Source organism: Notamacropus eugenii, chromosome 1, assembly GCF_028372415.1.
Source record: "Notamacropus eugenii isolate mMacEug1 chromosome 1, mMacEug1.pri_v2, whole genome shotgun sequence".
Classification (NCBI taxonomy): Eukaryota; Metazoa; Chordata; class Mammalia; order Diprotodontia; family Macropodidae; genus Notamacropus; species Notamacropus eugenii.
The window spans coordinates 492164047-492191365 of NC_092872.1; the positions used below are offsets into that span (position 1 = coordinate 492164047).

The following is a 27319-nucleotide window of genomic DNA, read 5'->3' on the forward strand; positions in this document are numbered from 1 at the left end:
GATATTGCAAGTTCAGCCTTCTGCCTTTCCTTGTAAGAGCTAAAGCATGTCTGTGATAAAGGCCTGTTGTTTTTTGTGTTGCTTTGAGTCTAAGCTCTAAATTTGCTGCAACAGACTAAGACACTTCAAATTGAAGTGACCCTCCTTCTTTAGGCTTGACTATGACATTAAATAATAAAGATCTGTCTAAGCTCGCATCAAAATATAAATGAAGAGTTAATTTTGTTTATAATCCATCTGTGAATAGAATAGTTTGTCTGGATTATGGAAAATAGGTCAGTCTTCAATAGTGTTCTTTAGACTGCCCCCACAATTATCCCTAAACTCCAGCAAACAAATCTGTAATAGATATCCCAACTTAGAGGGGAAAAAGTGTTTTCTAGCCTAGTGACCATAATTACCACAATTAATTGTCTTCTTTTTGTACTTTATTCATCCCACAAGAGACTGAAAGATTGAAAGGTACACAGAGCTGCTTTTGAAGAATTTATTAATTAACCATTACTCGAAACCTTGCAGTTCTTGAACCTAAGGCACAAATAAGATAAGGAAGAATGGGAGAAGCCTGACTAGGCTTGAGTGAATCAGTGATCTTGAAGTCAAGTGGAGGGAATCCCTGAAAAGTCAATTCGTAGGGCCCCTGCCAAATATGAATCACAAAGTTAGGACTTGGAAATGGACAATAAGACAAGGATGGGGAAATGAAAGTCCAAGCAATAGATATTCTCCTACACTTTCTGGGAATTATTTGTCCTTTGATTCTACTTTGTCATCTCCATGTTGTCTCTCCAACTAGATTGCCAGTTTCATGAAGGCAAGGGCTTTGTCCTATTGTCTCTGAATCATGCCTAGTGCCTAATACAGGGCTCTAAAGTGGGAATCAACCCATGCAGTAGACTAACATCTCAAGGGAATGAAATTAGTATCTGAATCCCTTTCCTTCCTCCTTCTGCATTAGAATAATAGCATCCTGAGAGTTAGAAAAGACTTTAGAGTAAATCTAGTCCATAAAGCCTTCATTTTATAGACAGGGACCTGAAGATCCAAGAAAGGAAATAATTTACCCGAGTTGACATAGTGATTTAGTTAGCAGAGGTAGAACTAGAATCCATATGTTCTAACGAGAATCTATCTAGCTTTTTTGTTCTTTTGTTTTTTATCCCAACTACACCACATTACTTCTATAAATAACTTAGAGTCATATGAATTTAGAGGAGAGGAAATCTTAGAAAAAAAATTGTAGCTGTATGCCCCTGAGCAAGTCACTTCACCTCAGTTCACTTAAGTTTCCTCAACTGTAAAACGAGGATAACAATAGCACCTCCCTCCCAGGGTTGTTGTTAGGATCAAACAAGACAATATGTGTAAAGTGATTAGCACAGGGTCTGACAAATATTGAGTACTGTATAAATGTTAGTTATTATTACTATTATTGCTTGTCCAAGGTCACGTAACAGTTGATATCAGCCAGGATTAGAGCTCAGATCTGCATATTCTAAGTCTTAGTGTCTTTCTACCATATCATTGCTGCACTATCATAGTCAAACCATTAATAAAAGTTTGTGAGCTTGTGTTATCCTTTGCATTCATGGAATAAATGTAAATCTATGTGATCTGCCCCAGAATAAAATAGTATAGCCAAACTAATCACATCTACTTTTGACCAGTGACCTGATGAAATTTAATACTCACCCTCTGGCAATGTTAGACAGAAATGCAAAAATAGCAACATACGTACTCACCTTATTACTTCTTTGGGGCATCTCTCTAAGGAGGGATAGGAAAGAAACTTAAATTAATCCAATAAGTCTGAAAAGGGAGTGGAGTAGGTAGAGGAATTTGAGAGGGCTTTTTTTTAAGGAAAAATGTTTTTCAATTCAAGAGACATCATCAAGAAGTAATTAAAAAGAGGAGATAAAAAATTAAGTTAATTAAGGTTCATTTCATTTTTATTGTATAAGGGGAAATTTGAACTGAAGAAAAATGAAAGGGTTACCTTTTTCACTAAAATAAGAAACATCCTCTTTTTGGAAACCATGAGACATGACCTTAGTCTCAAACTTCATTTTATATAATCTAGGTATATATTTACTTCTTCCTGAAACCAAGTAGACAGACAAATGAATGAGTTGGTTGGTAATCTGTGAGGCTTTATAGTTGTCTGTGGTTGGCTTATTGCCTTAGGGGAGGTTGCCCCATGACTTTTACTTATAGGTTCCTAGAAATTAAGAGCTAGAAGAAAGATTAGAACTATCTAGTTCAGCGCTATTCACTCCTTCCACTTCTACTATTTACAGATGAGGAAATTGACTCCTCAGAGAAGTAAAATGATTAATTCAAGGTTGCCTGAGTTTGAAGAGTTTGAGTATTTAAACCTATACTTTTTTAACTCTAAATCCAGTGATTTTTTTGAGAGCAGAGAAAGTTAGTAATACACTTTATTGAGGACATAGCAGTTGTCATAAAGGAGTATCAGTGGAATTGAGTAACTCCTTGGGGTAAGTGTATTTCATAAGTGCACCACTTGGGATCAGCCATGAGTTCTATTATATTTTCTATTTGCATCAATGCCCTGGATGATCTCACTGAATACAGTGAGGATATTAGACAGAAGAAATATTCCATAAAAACAAATATAGGCTAAAGGTTTTAAAGAGGGAAACCATGTTACACAGAGATAGCCTTTGAGGTAAGACTATGACTGTAGGGCTCTTATCAAAAACATCACCTATTATACCTAGTTATAATCAATCTATTAAAAAACTATAGTATTAGAAGGTCTGCCATTTATGAGTTTCACAAAAAAAAGAGAACATTTAGATTATTAAGAAGTCATTTAGAGAGAGAAATGGAGAGAGCAGCAAGTGTTTCTTTTGAGGTTGACAGAACACTTACCAAACAGTTCCCACACCCTATTGCTCCTCCCAATTTGACAATACACAATTAGAAAGTTCTTATAGTCAGTATCTTCCATGAGAAAGTAGTTATCTTCAAGTCCTGTGAAAGAAGACAAGTAGTGGCAACAGGAAGCTTCCCCTTTCTATTCATGGCAAGAGACATAATTATGTGCCTTTCAGTCTTTTTTATACAGTAGATGATTAAGACATGTTTGTTGAATTAATATTAATGTCCTAGTCAAGAGCATGAGCATTACTCACCCTACTTTAACAATAACATCAGATGCATTCACTCACATGAACCCTGAAGAATCACCTTTCACCCATCTTCTATCTCCCATCTTCTGAATAAGTGTTGGAATCACTCAAAAAAAAAAACTGTGATTTCTTTTCTTTGTCTTTTTTCTTCATTTTCTTTACTTATTGACTTATGTTTGGACAGTAACAACAAGGAATAGCAAGCTGATAGGACATTGAAAATTGAGTTCCCACATGAACCCACTAAGGAGAGATAGGAACAGAGACTCATACCACACTCACACAGGGGAGGAAGAGCTGGGTAAAGAAACAGGGTCCATGTGACTTTGATAGGCAAAAACTTGCCCTTAACAATTGGTTCCAAATGCAGATAAAAGAAAGATAGTACCTCCATTAGATAAATTGGGAGAAGATACTGAACTGTTCAGCTTCACTCACACCTTAAGAGAGTATCCCAGTCAACATTATCTTCATGACTCCAAAGAAAAGGAATAATGTTCACTAACGACATTGCAGACCTATCCTTTCTCTACTGTACTTCCCTTACCTAAATGTCTCTATGAGAATGGTTCCATGAGAGCAGGAACTCTATCTTATATTGCTTTGTATTTCATACAATTTTTAGCACAAGACTGGGCACATAGTAATTTAATGGATACTTAGTGCATCAATGTACATATGCTTTTATGAATAAAAGAATGAATAAATGACCAACTTGTTAACAAGGATTCTCTCATGTATGTACAGGTGATATACCATGTTCTTTGCATTTTCTCCAATTAGTCATTCCCATTAAGGGGATAAAAAGAGCCCAGCTACATGACTGTTGTGCTCAGGAATACTAACTTAGCTGTCATTACAAAGTACGTTAAAAAAAAATGACTCCCAGTAATCTCTGCTATCATCAGTATAAAGAAGTTTGATTCATAGAGGTCATTATGGGCACATAATGTCTGTAACATGGCAAAGTGGAACAAACAACAGACTGGTAGCCAAGGAACATAGATATGAGTTTCAGCTTTATTATTAACTGCAAATTACCTGACCTCTCTGGATTGCACTTTCCACATGAAGAAAAATCAGAGTAAAATAAGACAGTTGGACTTATTGACCTTTTACAATCTTTCTAGCTGTAAGTAGTATCAAAATTATATTGGTTTGATTCTCTGTTGTGTGTGTGTCCAGTGCCCTCACTATGACTATTCCTTGGCTTTGCTCTACAATTGTTCCAATTTTCAACATCATTTAAAAATATTTTTGAATAATTTAAAATTACATGACGTGCTTCTGCAATGTGTACCAGGAAATGTTTCCTACATTTTTTCCGGCCTGTGCAGGTGGATAAGATATGAATCTTCTTCCTCAAATGAGAGTGTAGCAAGAGCAAAAAATCCAAGATAGGAGTGATGAAAGGCCATTTTTACATATGATTCCTTCCTTAGCATTACAGGACTCTGGTCTTTTCCTGCTTCAAGACAAACAGACTTCAGGATTGGAAAAAAAAAAAAAAACAATTCAAATCTTTAACCATGGTTACTTAATACTCCAAAAGGAAACTGATCATTTTGAAGGATACTGTTAGAAACATGAGCTCAGGAAAACAAGAATCGGCCTCTAGTTCTCATCATTGATGAAAAGTTTAGTTGCTAAAAAAAAAATTGTGGAATGTCCATGAAAGACCATGGCCCTTAGGAATGAAAGAGACGTGAGAAAGCAGCTAGTACAACCCACTCATTTGACAAATGAAGAAACTAAGGTCCAGAAAGATGTATTTGCTTAAGAAAATACAGGTAATAAGTAGTAAAATTAGGATGCAAACTCCAGTCTTTTAATGAAATATTATTGTCCTTTAAAAAGACAAATATGCAGAATCCAAAAAAAAGTGGAAATATTTACAAGAAATGGTACAAAGTAAAGACATCTGAGAAAATTATAAATATACTGACTATATAAATACAATTACCATAGTTTTCTAAAGAAAATGATAGCAATAGTATCAGGCAAGTAAACACATTAAGAAGATATTAGACAGAAAGAGAATTACAAATAAAATGTTATTTTTTGTTGGATTTTCCTTTTAGCTAACTCTTGATAGTTTGGAGTTTATAGATTATGCATGAATTGATTATCTATTTGTTTAAATAGCTAAAAAGTTTATAATTAACTATCCATGTATATGTACATACACACATATGCAAAAGAAAATGAGCTTACATTACTGCTATTATAATCACACAAGGCAGGAGCCATTCAGTATATTTGATGTTTTTCTATTCCATGGTGACAAACAGCAATATACTTAAGTGATACTTACTATTAACTTTGTATTGGCCAGGAGTCTTGGTTTCAGTGAGTGTGATATTAGCTTGTTGACATACATCATTCCAACTGGAAAATAAAATTGATTTTTTGCTTCCCATACCTGGAGTTAGACTCAGAAGAACAGTCACTTAGTAGTCCCATTGCATCTAAAAATGGCAAGTTCCTATAACCAGGTTTCAAATATGATTATAGTTTCACTTTGGCTAAGGAACATCTTTTAGGCAAGTCTTAAGCGGCTTACATGTCTTTCTATACATGTTCTAGTTCCTGATTAAAAGGCAATCATAAAATCTAATTTACCATTAAAACCTTGACTTTTTCATCAATGCCAAATTTTGTCAGAGGCTACCTTCCTCTTGGAAAGTTAGACTGAAATTCTTTTCTCCAAACTAAAGATGTCATTGATTTATTCTCAGTAATTAATTCAGTCTATTGTTTTAATACCAATTGCTTTTACTTCACTTTGTAACATGTCCAATTTTTCTCCCCATCACTCCCCTCCCCCCACTTCCTAATACCTTGCATTCTGGTTGCTCCTTCCCTCAATGTACCCTCCCCTTGATCACACCTCACCCCTGTCCTATCCCCATCTTCTCTCTTTTCTTGCAGGGCAAGATAAATTTCCATACCCCTATCCCTGTAATTCTTCTTTCCTGATTATATGCAGTAAAAATTCTCAACATTCGTTTCTACAACTTTGAATTCCAACTTCTCTCTCTCCCCCCCTCCCTCCCCAGCCCTGCTAAGAAGGAAAATAATTCAATACAGACTAAACATGTGTTGTTTTGCAAAAGGCTTCCATAGTATTCATGTTGTGTAATACTAATTATATTGCCCTCTGACCTATCCTATCCTCCTTATTTTCTCCCCCTACAATTGACTTTGTCCCTTCTTGAAAGTGTTTATTTCTAGTGACTCCCTTCTCCCATTTGCCCTCCCTTCTAACATTCCCTTTGCTCCACTTGTTGCCTCCTCTCCTACTTTCCTGTGGTGTGATATAAATTTTCATATCAAATTTAGTAAGCATGTTATTCCTTCCTTCAGCCACATATGGGAAGAGTAGCTTTATTCCTCCCCCTCCCCTTCTCTCTTATCTCCTCTATTGAATAAGATTTTTCTTATCTCTTTTATGAGTTCTAACCTGCCCCGTTTCATTACTCCCTTTATCTTCCTGGAATTTTCCTCCTTCACCTCTTAATTTTTATTTTATTTTATTTTATTTGTGTGTATGTATGTGGATATCATCTCTTCTGATATAACACACCTTGTACTCTATATCTATCTATGTGTATGTGTGTGAGTGTGTGTGTACAATCTCTCCAAGTACCCAAATACTGAGAAAAGATTCAAGAGTTAGAAATATTTTCTTTCCATGTAGTAATGTAAACAGTTCAGTCTTAGAGAGTCTTCTATGATTTTTCTTTTTTTCCCCCCTGTTTACCTTTTCATGCTTCTCTTGATTCTTGTCTTTGGAAGTCACATTTTTAAATACAGATCTGGTCTTTTCCTCAACATGAAATCTTCAAATTTATCTCTATCACTGAATGTCCATTTTTCCCTTGAAGTATTATATTCAGATATGCTGGGTAGGTGATTCTTGGCTTCAGTCCCAGTTCCTTTGACTTCTGAAATATCCTACTCCAAGGCCTTCGTATCATTTAATGTTGAAACTGCCAGATCCTGTGTTATCCTGATTGTATTTCCACAGTACTCAAATCGTTTCTTTCTAGCTGCTTGCAGTATTTTCTCCTTCATCTGGGAACTCTGATATTTGGCCACAATATTCCTAGGAGTTTCTCTGTTCAGGTTTCTTTCAGGGGGTGACTGATTAATTTTTTCAATATCCATTTTGCCTTCTGATTCTATACATCAGGGCAGTTTTCCTTGACAATTTCATGGAAGATAATGTCTAGGCTCTTTTTTTGATGATGGCTTTCAGGTAGCCCAATAATTTTTAAATTATTTCTCCTGGATCTGTTTTCCAGGTCAGCTGTTTTTCCAATGAGTTCTTTCATATCATCTTTTATTTTTTTTAAATTTTTGGTTTTGTTACTAACTTTTTGGTTCAACTCATAGTCATTCTTTTTCCTGGACTCAATTCTCTCTTTCAAGGAATTATTTTGTTTAGTGAGCTTTTTAACCTTCTCCTCCATTTGGCTAATTCTGCTTTTTAAAACCTCCTCCTCCTCATTGGCTTTTTGGACCTCTTTTTCCAGTTGAGTTAGCCTCTTTTTAAAGCTGCTATTTTCCTCAGCATTTTTTTGGTTCTCCTTTAGTAAGCTGCTAACTTGATTTTTAAGGTCTTCTATTTCCTGAGCCAAGTTTAAGTCCTCTTTGGAGGGAGGGCCCTTGACTTTCTCTGACAGTATGCCTTGTTCTTCCTCATCTGAAGGGATGAGGGGAGACACCTGTTCCCCAGGAAAGTAACCTTCTATGGTCTTATTTTTTTCCCCCTTTTCTGGGCATTTTACCTGTCAGTTACTTGACTTCTGAGCTTCCTCTCCACACCCACCTCGCCTCCTGTTCCAAGTTTAAGGGCTGAGATTCAAATGCTGCTTCCCAGCCTCAGGGCTTTCAGCAGGGGTGGGGCTGCTATTCAGTGTGAGATCAAGTTCAGGTGTTCAGGTGGGGGGCAGGGCTTACACATGGGGCTCAGTTCCCTCTGGAGGTTTACATGGAGACCTTCAATATGGATCCGAGCTCCTGCCTGCTTTGGGAGCCCCTGTCTGCTGCTGCCTCCTGAGGGGGCCCGAGTTATGGGGACACCCCACTCCCCTCTTGGCAAGCTGAAAAGACCCTCTCACTGACCTTTGGTGCCTGTGGGTGGAGGGACCTGCTCGGCCTCTGGAGATTCTGTCCCTGAAGGCTGCTCGGATCTGCTCCCCTCGGTGCCACGTGGCCAAGGCAGGGCTGGGCTCTGCTCTGGGTCTGGTGTTCGACAGACCTTTCGTGTCAGTTTTTCAAGTCTCTCTGGAACAGAAATCTCCTCCACTCCATTGTTCTGTGGCTTCTGCTGCTCCAGAATTTGTTGGGAGTTCTTCTTTACAGGTATCTTATGGGCTGTGGGTTAAGAGCTAGCATATGTGTGTCTTTCTACTCCGCCATCTTGGCTCCTCCCCCCCAAAGTAAAATTCTTAAACCACAGGTTTGACCATGTCACTATCATAGTCAAGAAGCTTCAATGACTCTCTATTGCCTGTAATATAAGCTACAAACACCACTGCTTGACATTTAAAGGCCTTCATGATCTGGAACCAGCCTACCTTTCCAGACTTATTAGATATTATTCGACTTTGTGAATTCTACAGATTAGCTAAACTAGTTTACTTGAGGTCTCTTCTACAGAACAATTTCATTCTCCAGCTCTTTTCCTTCTTCCAGTTTGTCACTCACAACCAGAACACACCCTTTCCCTCATCTCCACCTTTACAAATCTCTAATTTCCTTCACAATTTAATTCAAATGCCACTTCCTAGATGAAGTCTTTCCTGATTGTCCTACTCCCCAGGAACTAGTGCCTCATCTTCCTAAATTAGTTGATATTTACATTGAATTTACTTTGTCTATTTTGTACATGTACACATGTTTACTTCATGAGAAGGTATACACCTTTAGGACTCAATTATTTGTCTTTAAATCTCAGCACCTACCATAGTACTTGGCATGAAGGAGACACTTCATAAAAGCTTGCTGACTGATTGACTGGTTGTTTAATTGTGCTTCAGTGTGCATTGTGAAAGAGTTTTAAAATTAATGTTTGGGAACCAAAAAATCCTATCTCTTCTACTTGCTCCCTTAATAATCTTCCCAAAGTGATTTAACTTCTATTGGCCTCAAGATTTTATATGGAAAATAAGCAGGTAGGATTATATAATCTTGAAGGTCTCTCTCAAGTCTAAATGCTATGAAAATTAGTAAATAATTAATTCAAAGATGGAACAATGCCACATGATTCTGTTGCAATGTACAAATGTTGTACTCACTTGATGTAGGTAATTGCATGAATATCTCCATTCTCTCTAGCTTGAAAGGAGTAGATTTGAAACCTGTTTGATCCATCTGGCATTGTCTCCTTTCGTCTGTCAGATACCACTGCAATGGAGAACCAGTGCCCATTGATCTAAAGAGAGTCATGAAGGACATATCAGTGAAATGATATTAAAAAGTTGTTCATCTCCTTTGACACTGGTTTTCTTTCTGATACAGGCATAGACATGGGCATGTGTTTATCTATAATAATCATTTAAGTTGTCTTTCCATTTTTAAAGACAAAATTCAAAAAATTTTGGTACCTCTTGGTGCCAAAAAATTCTGGGGGTCAATGAGAAAAAAGACTGGCTTGGCAGGAAGGTAAAGACCTAACTCTGTCTATGGCCAGGAATTATCAAGAATGATCTGTAGCAGCAGCTAAGGGTTGTGTCCCCACATGCATAGAATATGAGAGCCATAAGTTAATAAAGTCTGATGTCAAGGATACACCATTTTACCTGCCTACCTAACTCTCAGTAATAGAGCCACATTCTGCAGTGAAGTAAATGCTAAAAGAATTAATTTGAAGGAACAGAAGTCAGAAAAGATGAAAGAAATGGAGAAAAATAAGCAGAATGTGTACCAGAAAGAAAGAGTAAGGACATAATTTCTATAGTCTTCTATTCCTTCCTTTAACCCTCCATCTCACTAATGAACACCAATAGAGCTCAGCTTGATAGTACCTGTTCAGGTTTGAAGTCGGGGTATTCAGAGACCCAAGAATCAGAGGCAAATGCACTGGCCACGCACAGGCCCATGGTCAGAAGTAGAAGTTTCATTCTTGTAAGAGAAGTTTCTTCTCTGATGGTGAGTAGAAAGAGATGTTAATAGAAAAGAAAGGCACGGACCAAGTCAGGTTCCTTTATATAACATCCTCATAGGGTTGGCTTACTCTGTGGACTTGGGAGTACATCTCCCTCTCCCTGCAAATCTACCCCCCACATTTCCCCAGGACACACACACATGCACACACACACACACACACACACACACACACACACACACACACACACACACCCTGCCTCAGCATTCCTCAGCTATTACTTTATTCTGCCGAGAGAAACTATTCTCCTTAAAACTTAGTGCTCATGTAGGGATTTTTAAAAATGATTATTGGTACCATCATTCCAACAGAAAAACATTACATTATTATTGGCATTCATTGTTATATAAGAGCAAGACTAACTTTTAGAACTGTTGGTCTTATCTATTGACTGGGCTGTTAGATCAGATTAAACACTTTATGTTTCTTATCTAAGTACAAAATGTTCATCTTAAAATGACTCAACATGAGAAAGAAAAATGATAAATCAGTGCCTTTATTAGCTCTTATTGTACCATGAAGTAGGAAATAACTCAGGTAGCAAAATGTGAGTCTTTTTTGAGGCTATAGTCTCCTTATAAAGAACACCATGACCACCACCTCCAGAGTCTTCTGCCTCCAAAGTCTATGCTAGACTTTGTATCTCTTTTTTTTATACTTTCCAAACATCAGAAGCAACTAAGGAAATACTTCTTAGATGAGCACCCTTAAAATGGAACATTATTATTATTCATATGCTATTATGATATATGTATATGTTGTGTTTCTGAATGCAACCTATACATATGATTATTGCATGTAATTGTATTGTATATTACAACATATGACATGAGACTTGTGTTTTGAGTGTTTGGACCTCATCCCATGCTTCAAAACTGAAATCTTACCCTGGAATCTGTCTCAGCACTTGGGACCTCCTCATCCTTGAACATCCCTCTACCACACTGATCCTCTTCTTTTATTGATGAGTGCCTTTTACCACCCTTATTTAAAGAGAGGCCCTATCCAGCCAATCTTCATTGCTCTCCCAGCTGTGCTTCTGACTTTTTGGACTTCAATATCATGTCTCAGCGGCAGTATCACCCTGGAATACTATGCAGGACCTAGGACCTTCTCACCCTGGAAAATCCATTGCCCCTGCAGTCTTCTTATGTTAAAACATCCCCCTGCTATGCCAGCCCCTTTCTCCCATTTGTAAATTCCTTCTCAGGCCTCTCTTTTGGGAAGGGGCACAGGCTGAGCAATTATCTTTTTCCTCTTAGCTTTGCTTCTGAATTTCTGGGCTTCTGCCCCCATGAAAGAACTTTAAACACCTTCCCCCTCACCAATGAAGGCTCACCTCCCATTACATGATTCCGTTCATTAAAAAAAAAATCCAACAGCTCTCAGGTCAAAGTAATCCATGAAATAATAAAAAGAAGTCCACAAGAAAATAAAAGCAGATAAAACCTGGTCATCATCGATTGATAAAAATTAGCAAAGGGTCTTGAGAGCTCACCACTATTGGAGAAAAGTTTTTATATTCTTTTTGCCCAGAAGGCCCCCAATTGTGTCCTAGCTCAATGCACATAGGATTAAAATGAACTGAAATTGCCCTAGTTGTGCTGCAGGGTGTTGGCTCCTAGTCATTTCTAGGTGATTTTGTAGGAGTTTGGGAATTAACTGAAACCTCCCTAGTTCTACCACTGTCCTGACCTAAGCACTTGGTGTTCATTTTGTGTGTGTTTCACATTTACTTATCTGTATATCTGTCACTTTGTGTCAGTAGAATGGAAGCTCTAAGAGGACAGGAACCATTTCATGTTTATCTTTCTATTCCCACAAAGACTTACATAGTACTTGGAATATATTAGGTGTTAAATTCATTTTTATTGAATTTTATTTATTTTAATATTTCTAATGCATGTTCATCTAATCTCAAAACATTGTGAGGGGACAGAGCTTATGATCTCACCCTTTAGATGTATAAATCATGTGTCTGTTTTGACCTTATCTTGGTATACAGTTGTGAGATGTTAGTCTATATGTAGTTTCTGCCATATTGAAGCAAAACACGTTTAAGAATGGACAGGGTGAAAGGAAAAAGAGAGTAAGATAAACAGGAGGAAAATATAGTTCATATATAATATTGTTCATAAAATATAGTTCATAATTCTAACTATGACAAAATGTAGAGCAAGTTTCTCTGATAAAGACCTTATTTCTCAAATATATAGAGAACTTAGTCAAGTTTATAGAAATAAGACCCCATTCCTGCTCCTGGTCTTTACTTTCCATGATTAAAGCTATGCCTCCCTCATATACTCCATATATTTTATGTGTTAACTTTCCCCATAAGAATGTACGCATCTTGAAGGCAGAGACTGTCTTTCCTTTTGCTTGCATTTGCAAGTCTAAGGCTTAGCACACTGCCTAGAACACAATAAAAGCTCATTTCTTTCCCTTTAAAAAGATTTTGACATGCAGAACATTGAGTTCTATCTAACTGAATTAAATAAATAGAAATTAATTGAAGTTTTAAATATATGTTTTTAATTCAACTTCACAAATCCAAGATGAGGGAGGCATTATTAGTAGTCTATTTGATAAAGATCTAGGGCTGCCAAGAATGGTGTTCACGCATCTCTAATCCCAGATACCAACAAGGCTGAGGTTGTTGGACCTCTTGACTTAGTTATTTCAAGCTACTGGATGTTAAATTGATTAGATTTAGAGATCACCAGAGTGCCTAAGAAGAAGGAAAAGAGCCCAGGTCAGAAATGGAGCAGGTCAAAGCTGCCCTGCTAATGACTGGTAGAATCAGGACCGTGACTGAACCCTGTACTTCAAGCCTCAATGACAGAGGGAGATTCAGTTTCTCTTAAAATGTATTTTTTTTAATCTAGGGGTTTTAACTGTACTACCTCAAAATGAGTTAGGAGTGTAATATGACAACCAAAAAACTAATTTTACCTTGTGCAATACCTTACAGGAATAAAGTGAAGACTGAATTGCATTCTTCCCAGGTCAGAATACAACATCAAGTTTGGATGGCAATTTAAATGGGGTGCTGTCCCATGAGCGAATATCCAAAGAAGGGCAGTCAGAATGGAGAATGATGTGGAGTCAATACTATAGTTGTATCATTTGAAGGTAGTGAGAAAGTTTAGCTAGCAAAGAGAATATTCAAGGAAAAGATGAAAGCTATACTTAAATATTTGAAAGCTTGTCATATGGAAAGTGGATTAGAAATGTTCTATTTGACTCCATAGAGCAGAGCCAAGAGATATAGGTAGATGCTGTGAATTTAGGCTAGATGTCAGGAAAGAACTTCCTAATGAATTTCCAAAAGTAGAAGAGACTTTCTAAAAAGGAAGTACATTTCCCTTTATTAGAGGTCATCAAGGAACAGCTGGATAACTACTGTCAAGCACATAACATTAGTGGTTTCCATTTTTGTATGACATGGCTTGCCTCATTTCATTCTCAAATTCTGTGATTTTGTGATTTTTAAGCTGTGATCCTAACATTGCTATTTAGTCTTTTAGGTCATGTGTGATTCTTTGGGGGTCACATGGCCCATTTGGGGTTTTCTTGGGAGAGTAGTTTGCCATTTCTTTTTCCAATTCATTTTATAGATAAAGAACTGAGGCATACAGGGTTATGTGACTTGCCTAGGGTCACACAGCTAATAAGTGTCTGAAGCAAGATTTGAACTCAGGAAGATGTCTTCTTGACTTCAGGTCAGGCACCAGAGACCCTATGTCACTTAGCTGCTCCAGTCCCAGCATTATTACCCAGTAAAGAATTCCTCTTCACTAAATGAGATGCAGTAGTATCCATGTTTCTCCTGTTAATGAGAGCTGAAGTTGCTCTTTTCCCAAAACCCTTCAGTGCTTACAACTCTGTCTTTTCTGTCCCTAGTATCTTAAACAGACCTGTACCTCCCCACATGAATAAAATATAGGTCTATGATAAAGCCTAGTGCTTTTAGCAACTTCTAGGAAAAATTCTACATCCCAAAATAAGTGCAGCAAAATGTAACACAAATATAATTTTAATAATTATTAAATGAATAATTTACCAATTACAAAATAAGTACAAAATAAGAATTTTTGAAAATCAATAGAGAAATAGATAAAATGGAAGACCAAAAGACTATTGAACTGATAAAGAAAGTGCAACTGGCTCTTTTAAAAGGCCACAAAAGCAATAAATTATCATTTCATTTGAAAAAAAAGCAGAAAGGAAAGAATTCAGCAACTTAAAAATGATCACAGGAAATTCACAAGCAAAAAAACAAAGAAAATTATCAAAATTTACTATACCCAATTTATACTAGCAAGCCAGGAAGAAAATGGGTAAATGCCTACCAAAATATGAAATATACAAATGAACAAAACAGTAAATTGAAATTGTAAAATGCAAACAAATGATTCTCAAAAAGAGAACTTGGTTGAATCACAAATGAACTTCTAAAAGGAAAAAGAGTTTGAAAGGAGAATTCTACCAAACGTATGCTACGTAGAGCTCAAAAAATACAAGTTAATAGCACTCTACAAAATTCCTTGTATAAGATGAATTTTTAATATGTGTAAGTGCCAGACTGAGGACTTTGTGTTTTATCATGTAAGCAATAACCATGCAATATAGTTATCTGTATAAATGTTATACTCCTCCAGAGGAATGAAGGCCCCTGAGGACAGCAACTAGATGTTCCTTTACCTAGCATTGCGCCTTGCTCATAATGGATGCTTAACAGATCTTTTTGCAATGGATTGAATAGGAAGCAACTGAAAGTTTTTGAGCAGCAGAGTAACATGCTCAAGTTTATGCATCAGGCAAATGAATATTACAATGTTATGAAGGTAAGATCAAAGAGAGGAGAAACTGGAGATACAGAGCCTAGTTAATAGGCTGGTCACACACCAGCTTCCTAATTGAATAACACACATGCCATTAAAAGAGCCCAAATGAGGCCAACAGTCATGTGAGCAAAGAGAAGAAAATGAATGTGTTGGATAGGTTAGTAAAGTTGACAGTGGGCAAACAAAGTTGGAAACTGGACATTGAAAGGTGAAGAGGACAGAAAGGTCAAAAAAATAATTATTGGACTTCAAGTATTGGTCGCCAGGAGGACAGTGGTGCCATCGAAAGAAATAGGGAGTTTAGATGAAGGCAAATTTTTAAGAAGGATGATCAATTAATTTGGGGATATATAGAGTGTGAGTAATCACAGGAGAAATGGTTAAAATAGTAAACAAAGTAGGGAAATTACAGTCATAAAAGTTTTAAAAGCCAAATGAAAGTGTCAAACTATATGATCTCAAAGTTTCTTTCCAATACTTGCAAGCAATGATTCTATATGAAGATGGAATCACAGGTATTATCATTGCAATTTGATGGCTGAGGAATCCAAGGTCAAGAAAGCTGAGAGCAACTGTCCAGTCACTTCTCTATTTATTGAAGAACCAGGAATAAAACCTGGTTCTCCTAACATTTTATGATTACATTTTAGGAAGGTAAATTCCTCAGAAGGTATTTTCAGACCAGTAAAATAATAAATAAGTCTCTGGATCCTTTTATAATAAATTTCCCCTGTTTGTTGGTAATGTAAAGAAGAGCTTCAGTAAAGCTAAAACAAGGTATTACCCACTGTGAAAATATATTTTTAAATTACATTAGGTCACTGCAAAATATATCTCTGATACATGTACTTGACCTTTTCACTTGATGATTTCACATTGCTGACTAAAGGCAAAAGAGGTAATAGAAAGCTGAGAGAAATAGAAATCCATGAAGACTCTGTCCCTCTTGGTCTCTGTATAGAAGCAGTGAAAAGTGTCAAAAGAACAACTCAAGAAATCTTGGTCAAGTGATAAATAAGGCAAAACTGAATGATTTTATACACTCATCTTATGGTGTGACTGGAGAGTTACTAACACCACTACACAGGGTGGGAATTTTTGAGAATTCTTGCAACCTTGATATAAATTAATATCTGGCATATTATGAATGGTTTCAGGGCTTGATGAAGAAATGAAGGAAATGAGAGAATCTGAATATAATATTTGAAGAAAAGAGAAGTTCAGTAATTGGGCTCAATAACTTGCATTTTTCATCAGTGATTGTTTCAATGAAATGTTTAGATGGTGGGTATTGGTATCAGGGAGAGGGAGTGTGAATTCCTTCAAATTTGTATTGTGCTTTCTTGCAAATCTAGTCTAGAAGTGCATAAAAATGTCCATTCCCTATATATGAAAATATATATATGAGTGTGTGTGTGTGATAAATATTTTTGAAGTAAAAGCTGGTTGGTACAGGGAATAGAGTTCTAGAATTGGAGTGGACAAGACCTTAGTTTAAATACTGATTCAGATACTTAACTGGGCAAATTGCTTAAGTTCTCTCAACCTCAGTTTCATTGTCTGTTAAAATGGGAGTGTTAATTACTATCATGGAAATATTTTTTATGTCTACACATGTATAACCTATACCGAATTACTTGCCTTCTCAATGGCGAGTGGGGGAGAGGGAAGAAGGGAGAGAATTTGGAACTCAAAATCAAATGGTAAAAGTTATTTTTGCATGTAACTGAAGAAAAATAAAATACTAAATAAATTTAAAGTGAAAAAATGGGGATGTTAGGAGCATCTACCTTCTTTAGAATCGAATGAGATAATTTTTAAGTGTTTTGCAAACTTTAGAAAACTACATAAATGTTAATTGCTGTTGCATGAATGGATGGATGGGTGGATATTTCACTATCAAGTGTACCCCTTGGGCACAGTCCCTATAGGATCTGAGAAATTTCTCTCCTTGACCTCTCTGCCTCCAAGGTGATTTGGTGGTATCCCAGAAGAGCTCTAGATTGTTTCCATGTGAGGTCTGATTTTGGAGATTCTGTTCTACATGCAGAAAAAATAAATACATAGGAGCTGTAAGGATTCTGGGATGTTAAGGTAGGCCACACTCCCCAAATTTTTCTTGATAATCAGGAAAATGAAGCTAAGGCCAGTGGGAAAGAGGATGCCAGTTAACAAAGCGAGGTGAAGCAGTCAAGACCATTTCCTTCCACCCTGTGGTTCACATTCCAGCTATAGATATGTTCCAATAACTCAATCACTAGGTATTTTGTCCAGCCTCAAACCTCAGTGATTTTCCTACACCTATAACCAATGCATTTTTAAAAGAGGAACACACTGAATCACATTTTGCATAAACTTTTCTTGTTATTTTTAAGTATTAACTTTTAAAATCTGTTATCAGTACTTATCAATGATTTATCTGTTCAAATGGTGTTTTTCTATTTTTCCTCTCCTTCACCTTCCTAATCGTGACCCATTACTGAATATAATGTTCTCAGTTACTTGATAATTAAAAGAAATTTGGGGTAAATCCTTTTTTAGAATAAACTATTCTTCTCTAATGTATCTTTTTCTCTTTAAACCTGAATTTTTAAAACTTTTCAAAACTTCAAAGTATCAAAGCATTTCTTTATATTTGTGTTTTGATAAAATGTTTAATTCAACTACTATTCCCTAAAATCCAGCTGTAGTAATTGTTAACATTTATTTCTATAGCACTTTCAGCTTTGCAAAGGACTTTACAAAAATTATCTCATTTTACCATCACAACAAGCCTAGAAGGTAGATATTATTATTATACACACTTTAAAGAAAAGGAAACTGAGGCAAACAGGGATATAACAATTTGCCCAGAGTCACATAGATAAGAAGTGCCTGATGCTGGAATTTAACTTGAGACTTTCTGTCTCCAGGTCCAGCTCTCTATGCATTGCTTTCTTTAGCTGCCTATAGCTAATAAATTTTAACTCTCTTTCTTTAGGGAGCTGGAGTACCTTCAAAAACAGACTTGAGAGTTATTTCTGAAGGGAGGTTGAATTAAAAGAAATATAAAATTTCAATGCAAAAAGGCAAAAATTCTAACACTAAAGTTAGGTAAAGTAATGAAACTGTAAACAGTTGATTATATATGGCCTACTGTATGTGTTTAAGAAAATGTGTACATTTGACTTAGTGTATACAGTCATGCAAATAAATTTTGAATTATCATGCAAACTTGAAATTTTGTTAGGTCTTCATGGTTGTAAAATAAACCTGTGACAATTGTGACTTTTTGAAAATATATTGTTTGATGTTGCAGTTCTATGTGATAAGATTTCAATATCGAGTTACTTAAGTGGTCCTGATGACTAACGTACAAGCAATGACAGGCAACCTATATTTTTCCACCATCCCCTCTCATTCTGACCCTATGACAAATGTGTAAACAAATGGATTTATCTCCTGTATGACTGCAACAGCTACCTACCAACACTCACTTCTGGGCCTTTCTGAATTTCTGGTTCCAGTTCCAAAAAGAAAACTCACTTGAATTTGGTATCGGTAAGTAACTTAGGGAATTTCCACCAGCACTCCAAAATCCATGCCACTTCCCATATCTGACATTGATTACCTGTTGTCAACCAATCATCTTTAAGGTATAAAACTCCGCTCTTCAGAGCATGTACTCCCACTGAAATCTTTACCACTATTTTCATCTCCCTCGTATGAATGACCCTAGCCTTGCATGGTAGAATTTGCCATATTGTATATGTGTCCTGTCGTTTTTCCTGCTTGATGCACCACATAGTAAAAAAAAAAAAAAAAAAAAAAAAAAAAAAAAAAAAAAGCTCATGCTTCTACTACCTTCCCAAATACCAATTTTCTGTAAATCCCTACATCTCGGTAGGTCTGAAGTCTGCTAAATAAGGCAAAACCTCTGTGCTTGGGACTTCTGAAATTTATAAGATTTCCTTGAGATAGTCTACCTCTAACCTAAGAAGCACCTCCTTTTCTATTATCTTTGATGGATGACAAACACCATAGCATAACCTTCCATTCCTCGTGCCTCTAGAGCAGGGGTCTGACTGACTTATTCCAAGTTAGCCTGTCCATGACATAAGAAATGGAAAACAAATCAAATGTATTTGAGTAAGAACCCAACACTCCTATAAAAGTCATAATTTTCGCCTTCTTCATTGAGCTATCTTGGTATAGAAAGCAAAACCTGTCCATCAAATTAATGGGAGTCACACGTGTGACCTAAATATGCCAAGACCAAAGGTTGGATTCTCATTGAGTCATGATCACCTGCTTTTCTTCATGTTGGGACCTGTAGATCTTTGCTCATGATACCTGACAATTTCACTGTAAAAAGTGAAATCCAGTGGTATTTTTGTCTTAATTCCATGTCACAGGGGCCTCCTACACCTCCCCAAGAAACAGGATTTAGAGAAAGGTGGAGATCATCAAATTAGGCCTTGTGTCTTCTTATGAGCTAGGATACACTTCTACTAAAAGTCTAATACTAGCATGTCTGTTGTTGCTTGTTGTTCTTTATCTTCATTCTTGATGTCAGGAGGATGATATCTTGACTTGCACATTAATTGGACTGAAGTGAGACAGAACTGCACAAAACCATCAGTCTCACTCTGTCCTCCAGAGTCACTAGAGTCCAGTGGCTAGAAAAAAGTCAGGATGACTGGCAATGACCAGTAACATGTTTGATTCCTTTGTGGAAACCCCTAAGTCCAAAAACAGCTGAGTGGGTGAAGAAGCTGCATTGATAACGCATTTTTTTTGTTTTAGTATAATCAAGTGCCTCTGATTGAAGAATGTGACTAAAGAAGATCTTCTGCACTCATTAATGGGTCTGGAAAGATTTGTAGGAAGGTCCATACCTTTTGTTAATGAGGCACTGGTTCTCGAGGGTTATGATGCTCTCTAGCTCTGAAAAATGTATAAATACTCTGAGGTGAGGTTTTATTTTGACCATTAGTTTTTGGAAGAAGCTTTGTGTGCCAGATGAGACTCTGGGAAGCCACTAAGCAGCCCTCCAGCTTTGAAAACTCAGATGTTGGTGCTTCTTTTTCTGGTAACTATGTATGTATGGTCAGACAGTTGTCTATTGATATGTGATATATGTATTGCTTACTGTCAGGTAACTGGAAGCACTACTTGTTGATTTTGATTTCTCTGTATTTTTTCTGAAGCTCAAGGGGCTGAATTTTTCCCCTGAACTAAGTGAATGATACATCTGCTTGATGAAAGTGATTTTGATCCCTCAAAAGTTGCTTTCCTTTTAGAAATGCAGGTCTAAGAACCTGTGAGAGGAGGCCCTCTTGTGTATGTCGATGTGCTTGCTTTTACAGACACCTATAAATTAGGGCCTACTCTCCCCTTTGACAGCCAACTATGACCCAAAATAATAAAGATTTGTCTAAACTTGCTTCTAAATGTTACTGCAATTATGTTTGTTTGCAGTCTGACTATGGGTAGGGCTATTCAGTGGGATTATGGAAAATGAACCAGTCTTCTAAAGTGCCCTTCAGATTGTCTCCAAGATAAGCGCTAAACTTGGGCAAATGAATCTGAAAGAAATGTCAACCTGAAAAATCATTCTTTCCAGGCTGTGTTCTAGCCCATTAACCATGACTAATTCTGTCTCCCCACAATTTGTTCATTCCCCTACAGTTCAAGACACTTGAAGAAACAAAGTTGTTTCTGTTGAATTTATTTTTATAACAATTGATCAGAACTTTGCATCCCTCACCCAAAGGAATCAATATCTCCCTTCCATAACATATGAATAATGGGAGCAACATTCAAGAGAATCCACATGATCTTGAAGTTAATCTTGAAGGGATTCAAGGAAAGGTCATCTTTCAAAGACCCTGTAAGAAATGAAAGGAACCTTATTACACAGGACCAGGAAATAGGGAGTAAGTACAGAAGTTGAAAATTGGAAGTCTGGGAAACAATCATGGATAAGCATTCTGATTTTCTCTAGGAACTCTGATTTGATTCCCACCTTATGTTTCCAACTAGATTGTAAATACCTTGAAGACAGGGATTTTGCACTATTAGCTTTGTATCCTATGCATTGTTTAATGTGGGTTCCTGGATGACCCACTGCCAACTAATTGAGCAAAGGAGTATAGAACCAACATAATATTCATTGCACCTACAGTGGCCATGAATATCCTGGCACAATTCTGAATCACAAAATGCAACAGACTCTGTACATGGAAAACAGAACCAAAACATTTATTCAAATACCAGAAAGCCAATCTATCATAGTAACAAAAATTTACACACAATAACAATGCAGAGAACAACACCATTCCCAAGCCTTTCCCCTGCTAGGCTTCCCACAAGCCAGCTCCATTAAACAAATCACAAGTAGCCCTCCTTAAACAAAATCACGAATGAATTTTTTCACTCATACTACCTAGCTACCTGCTTGCCTGCATCCTTCCCAGCTTTGACTAGATCCTGATCAATTTCCTCTCAGCTCTTCTCTAGCTCCACCTCTTCCTGTTCCACCCCACCTGCTCCACTCCTTTGTGTTCCATGTGACTTAGACTTATGTGACTCAGGCTTCCATATGACTTAAGCAGGTCACATGGGCCTATTAATGGATGGGAAAGATTTTCCCATTAAGAAGCAAAATTATATTTACAATAAGCAAAAATGCATTATCAATGCAAGGACTACAAATGATTTGTGCTACACTTTCCTTAAGCTCAAAAAGAAATTAGAATCATAGATTTTTTTAAGTTGGAAAGCATCATAGATGACATGCAATCATACATATGAGGAACTGAGGTCAAGAGAGGAAATAACTTATCTCAGATTACAAAGTGAGTTATTTGTCAGAATTAAGCTAGAATTGAAATGTCCTAATTAGAACCTTGAACCATTGTTCTTTCCACTGCACCACACTGTCTTACTAAACAAATAACTTTAAATCACAAGAGCCTAAAGCCAAAAGGTAACTTAGGGATCATCTAGTTGAAACTTCTCCTTTCACAGATAAGAAAACTGAGGCACAGAGTAGCAAAAACAACTTGCCCAGGGTCATATAGCTAGTTGACACCAGCCAGGATTAGAACTCATGCCTCCAGATTCCAAATTTCATAGTCATTGTACTATAACATATCTGTCTTAAAAGAGCTAAAGTAGTAATGGGTTATAGGCCTGTGTCATCCTTTGTCTTCATGAAATTAACTCAGTACTATTTGATCTCTCTCAGGGCATACAGATGTATCAAATCTGTCACTTCTAAGGCTGGCCAGTGGACAGAAAAACCTTTCACTTGTCCTATTTGACGCGTCCTTGAAATTAGGTTGCCAAGATCTCTCATTCCCTAAATCCAACAGTAATTTTTCACTTCTCCCTCTAGTAACCTGGGAAAAGAAAAGCTACCCAAAGGTTAAATTGGAAGAAGGTTTCAGTAGGTGGAATGCTCTCAAAATGCAAATAATAATAACATCTCCCCTCAGGAAGAATAGAGGAGATTCCAAAATCACAACATTTTAGAATCTTAAAGGACTTCAGTGGCATTTATAGTATTTATTTATAGTATTTCTTAATTTATGGTATTCTTAAATGTATAGCGTTTATTTATATTAATCTTAAATCAGGGGTTTGTGCAACTGTTTTCAGAGGTATTTCTAAGGACCTGTAAGTTTTCAGTTCTTTTAAGGTGATATGATCTGAAGAGAGTTGTTTACTCCTCTCCTGGCCTGTACTCTGGTTTGTGGGTGGTCACAAGCACTTTTTTCTGCTCTGAAACTGTGAGGAGGGTCTCCCCTTCACTGTGGCAGCAACCTCTGCTATGCTAGTATTCTTTCTCACCCCGGGAGTGACACTCAGGAGTGCGACCCAGATCCAAGTATGGGCAAAGCAGCAGAGTCCTGCCTCAGTGCTAGCAAAAGGACGCCTGTAATGCCTTTCAGAACAATTGTTTGATCCCCTTGCCATCTGTGGGCTGAGAGCTCCAGAAGCAGCCATTGAAGCTGCCTGCTGTTGCTGATTCAGTCACTTCCAGGGCTTCCTTCTGGTTTTTTGTGGCTAAGGGTGTACTGGCAAATCCTGAACTGCAATGCATTCCACTCTCACCCAGGAGTGACCTTTGGAAGTTGGAGTCAGGAAGACCTGGTTTCAAGCCCTGCCTCAGGTTGTACATCATGATAAGAGGAGGTCCCTGACACATAATAAGACAGGTGTGAAATGGCAGTTTAGCTACCCACTACACAGTTCTGAGTCACAGATCTAGGGTAAACTAAAGGGACCTGTGTAAGGGAGTATATTTCCAAGTAGGAAGTGCCTGGATGGTATCAAAAGAGGAAGAAGTTCAGAAGAGAACAGCAATAGCAGCAACTCTTTGCGGGGAGAGAATGTCAAGAAAATCAAAGGATCTAATTTAAAAAATATATAAAAGAAAGAGGTTAAGCAATACTAGATCTTAAACTATATAATAAGGCAATAATTATCAAAATTATCTGGTACTGGCCAAGAAATAGAAAAGTAGATCAGTGGGACAGAGTAGACAGTAGAAAATGATTACAGTAACCTTGACTTAAATTTGGGGATAACAATTCATTATTTGATTAAAAAAAAGTTGGGAAAGATAGGAAGTAGTTTGGCTGAAATTGGGCATAGACCAATTTCTGATACCATATAGCAAGCAAGACAAGGACATTTGAAATAAATAAAAAGGGAGATTTCACAAGAACATGAGAGCATAGAACATCATACTTTTTGGCTTTATGGATATATGAATAATTAATGAATAAATAAGAAATAGACTATTGTGAGGTGTAAAATGGATAACTATATAACATCAGATTAAAAGGATTTTGTACAAATAACATCATTTTAACCAAGATCAGAAGGAAAGCAGAAAATTGGGGGATGGTGGGATTTTATAGACAATTTCTCACATAAAGGTCTGATATCTCCAATATATAAAGAACTTCATCAAATTTTTAAGAATACATGTCATTCCTCAATTGACAAATGGTCAAAGGATATGAACGGGAAGTTTTTCAATGAAGAAATCAAAACAATCTAGTCATATGAAAAAATGCTCTGTCATTACTAATTAGAGAAGTGCAAATTAATGCAACTTTGAATTTTACACCTATCAGAATGGCCAAAATGATTAAAGGGGAAAGTGATAAATGTTGGGAGAGGATGTGGAAAAATTGAGACACTAATTTACTGTTCGTGAAATTGTGAACTAATCAACATCATATGGAAGGCAATCTGGAATTATATGCTCAATGTCAGTTTCTGAAGATGATTAAAAAAAAAGTAAAGAACCTACATATTCTTTAACATTTATAGTATCTCTTTGTGTGATGACAAATATCTTGTAGGGATATCCATCAATTGGGGAATTACTAAACACGTTGTGGTATATGATTGTGATGGAACACTACTATGCTATGAGAAATGATGAGCTCATTGATTTTAGAAAAACATGAAAAGACTTACTTAAAATGATGAAGAGTGATCAGAACCAAGAGAACACTGTATACAGTAACAGCAATATAGTTTTAAGAACAACTTCAAGTGATCACTTCATTTTGAGATATATGCAGTCAAATCAATTACAAAGGACCTATGAATGAAGATGCTATCTGCCTCCAGAGAAAAAACTGATAAGTAGAAATATGCATAGTATGACTCTACATATGTGTATACATATGTGTGTGGGCACATGTATTATATATAAATATACGCATTTGTATCTAACTGTAGCCATCTCTAGGGCTACATGGGGAGGGAGAGAGAAAATATAAAATGTGCATAGTAGAAAATAAAATTTAGAAGGAAGCATAGAAAGCAGAGTAGCTTTGAAAATGATATATAGTACTCACATAGTTTTTTTAATCAACAGTGTGAAATGTAAAAAACAAGCAAAATATAAGAAAACAATATTGAAAAAGGTAAATGATAGAGGCTTCTAATGAACAGCAATTTACCCATAAAAACTAAATATCATTGCAGAGGATGGAAAATGGACCTTCTGCAAAATAGAGGTTTGCTAAGCAATCCTCATGAAAAGACCAGAGCTCTGGAGTAGAAACTTTGAAATAGAAACATAATAGTCAAGAGAAACACAAAAAGTGTTTACAAGTGAGAAATACTAATATACCTTATAAGGATGAACCTTTTCTAATGTAATTGGAGGAGATGAGGATGCAAGTGTTCCCTTAATGTCATCAGTAATCATAAAGGGAATCAAATAAGACAGGATCTGAGAATTATTTTGTTGTTTTGATGATCAATTTTTTTAAAGGGAAGAAGAAAAGTATACCCAAGAGAAGAAAGGGGGAGAATGAGAGGAGGAACTCATTTGACATCATTGAGGCAAAAGCAAAAATCTTATACAAAAGAAACAAATGGGAGGAGCAGACATCACTGGAATGGCGCTTTCATTTGAACTACTCAAACAGGAGAGAGAAAGGAGAAGAGATAGAGTGGAAAATAGGGGAATAAGATTTTTCTGGTAACTATTTAGTCTGATGGACTTCTTAAATCTTTGAATATTCATAGGGGAAGCTGGGCTGCACTGCTTCCTTTCTACTTGACCAACTTGTACAAGTATTTGCAGAAGTAAAATCAATTAAGACAAACTGGAAAAGAAACTACAAAACAAGGAAGGGGAAAATTGCAGAAAATATCCCTGATATTTAGGTCTGACATCCAAGATATGTAGTGAACTGATCCAAATATATAAGAGTAAGGTAGATTTCCTAATAGATAAATGATCAAAACATATGAACAAGCAGTTCTCAAAAAAATAAGAAAAATATTAACAACTACATAAAATACACCAAATCACTAAAAACCATGAGAAATATGAATTAAAACAACTGTAAGGCTAAATATTATATGCTTTGATTTTTTTTATCTCCTTGAAGAATGTGACTGCCATAATTCCAAACTGCTTAATAGAATATTTGGAATAATTCGTAGCTATACCAACAACGTATTCAAGTTCCTGTCTTTCCACAATCTCTCTAACAGTGAATAGCACATCCCTTTCAATGATGTTAAGCTTTTCCCTGTTAGAAAGCTAAGTCACTCAGTGATTCTAAATGGCTTTGAGTCACGGAGCTATCTCACAAGAGTCCAAATATCAGTATATTGAATAATTCACAGATAGATTTATGCTGGGTGTAAGTATGGATGCAACACATTACTGATGACAACTCATGCATAGAAAGTACCATAAAAAGAAAGAAATTAGACAAGTTCCTATTTGTGGTGAGAATAAGAAGTAACACATGGACAGCCTGACTGTTATTCTGGCTACCATGCAATATTAAGATCCCAAGGAGTCGACTTTGCATTGGTTAAATCTTCTATGGAGCATTTTTAGAATGACATAGGCAATAAGCAGAATGAATGAGAAAATATAAATAAAAATTGAAATTTTCAACAAAAAATGACATTCAAGTTTTCCTTTCTAAGATGTCAGTATGGGAAATGAAATACCAAAAGCTTCCTCCTTCAATTACCTCACAGTTCATGGAATTCAGTTTAATGGAATTCCATACCCCAAAAAACTAGAGAAAAAGAATATAGAATGTTTCCAAATTACACTGGAATGGAGAAATATTTTATTTTCTTTTTGTTACTTAAGTCTTCCCTTATTTTTGCCAATTGGTGCTTTTAATGTTTTAACATTTACTTTTAAATTTTCAGTTTCAAATTCTCTCCTCCCATTAAGAAGGCAAGCAGTATAATACCCATTATAGGTATAGAGTCATGCAAATTTATTTCCATGTTACCAAAAAAACAAGAAAAAGTGATTTAAAAAAATGTGCTTCAATCTGTATTAAGAGTTCATCAGTCCTCCATCTGGAGCTGGATGGCATTTCTCATTGTGAGTCCTTTGGAATTGTCCTAGATTCTTGTATTGATCAGAGGAGCTGTCTACAAGTTGATCGTAGTTACAATATTGCTGTTATTGTGTACATAGTTCTGGTTCTGCTCACTTAATTTTGAATTGGCTCATGTAAGTTTTCCAAGGCTTTCCTGGAAACATCCCCTTCATCATTTCTTACAGCACAATAATACTCCATCATAATCATATACCACAGCTTGTTCAGCATTTCTCCAATTGATGAGCATCCCCTCAAATTCTA

General features: G+C 36.4%; 1 protein-coding gene across 2 annotated transcripts in view; it reads right to left on the minus strand.

The window, feature by feature from the left end:
- Positions 1-27319, minus strand: part of LOC140519708 (major urinary protein 20-like) — a 71822-nt gene that overhangs the window by 9447 nt on the left and 35056 nt on the right. Inside the window, exons 2-8 of one of the 2 annotated variants that reach the window (XM_072633015.1) lie at positions 10190-10307; positions 9461-9597; positions 5470-5543; positions 2896-2997; positions 1997-2098; positions 1743-1767; positions 474-640 (exon numbers count right to left, since the gene is read on the minus strand). In XM_072633015.1, the coding sequence (XP_072489116.1) occupies positions 625-640; positions 1743-1767; positions 1997-2098; positions 2896-2997; positions 5470-5543; positions 9461-9597; positions 10190-10285 (552 nt within the window). In that variant the 5' untranslated portion in view covers positions 10286-10307 and the 3' untranslated portion in view covers positions 474-624. Of the gene's footprint in view, positions 1-473; positions 641-1742; positions 1768-1996; positions 2099-2895; positions 2998-5469; positions 5544-9460; positions 9598-10189; positions 10308-27319 lie in introns of those variants that run through there. The other variant, XM_072633014.1, reaches the window with a different exon arrangement.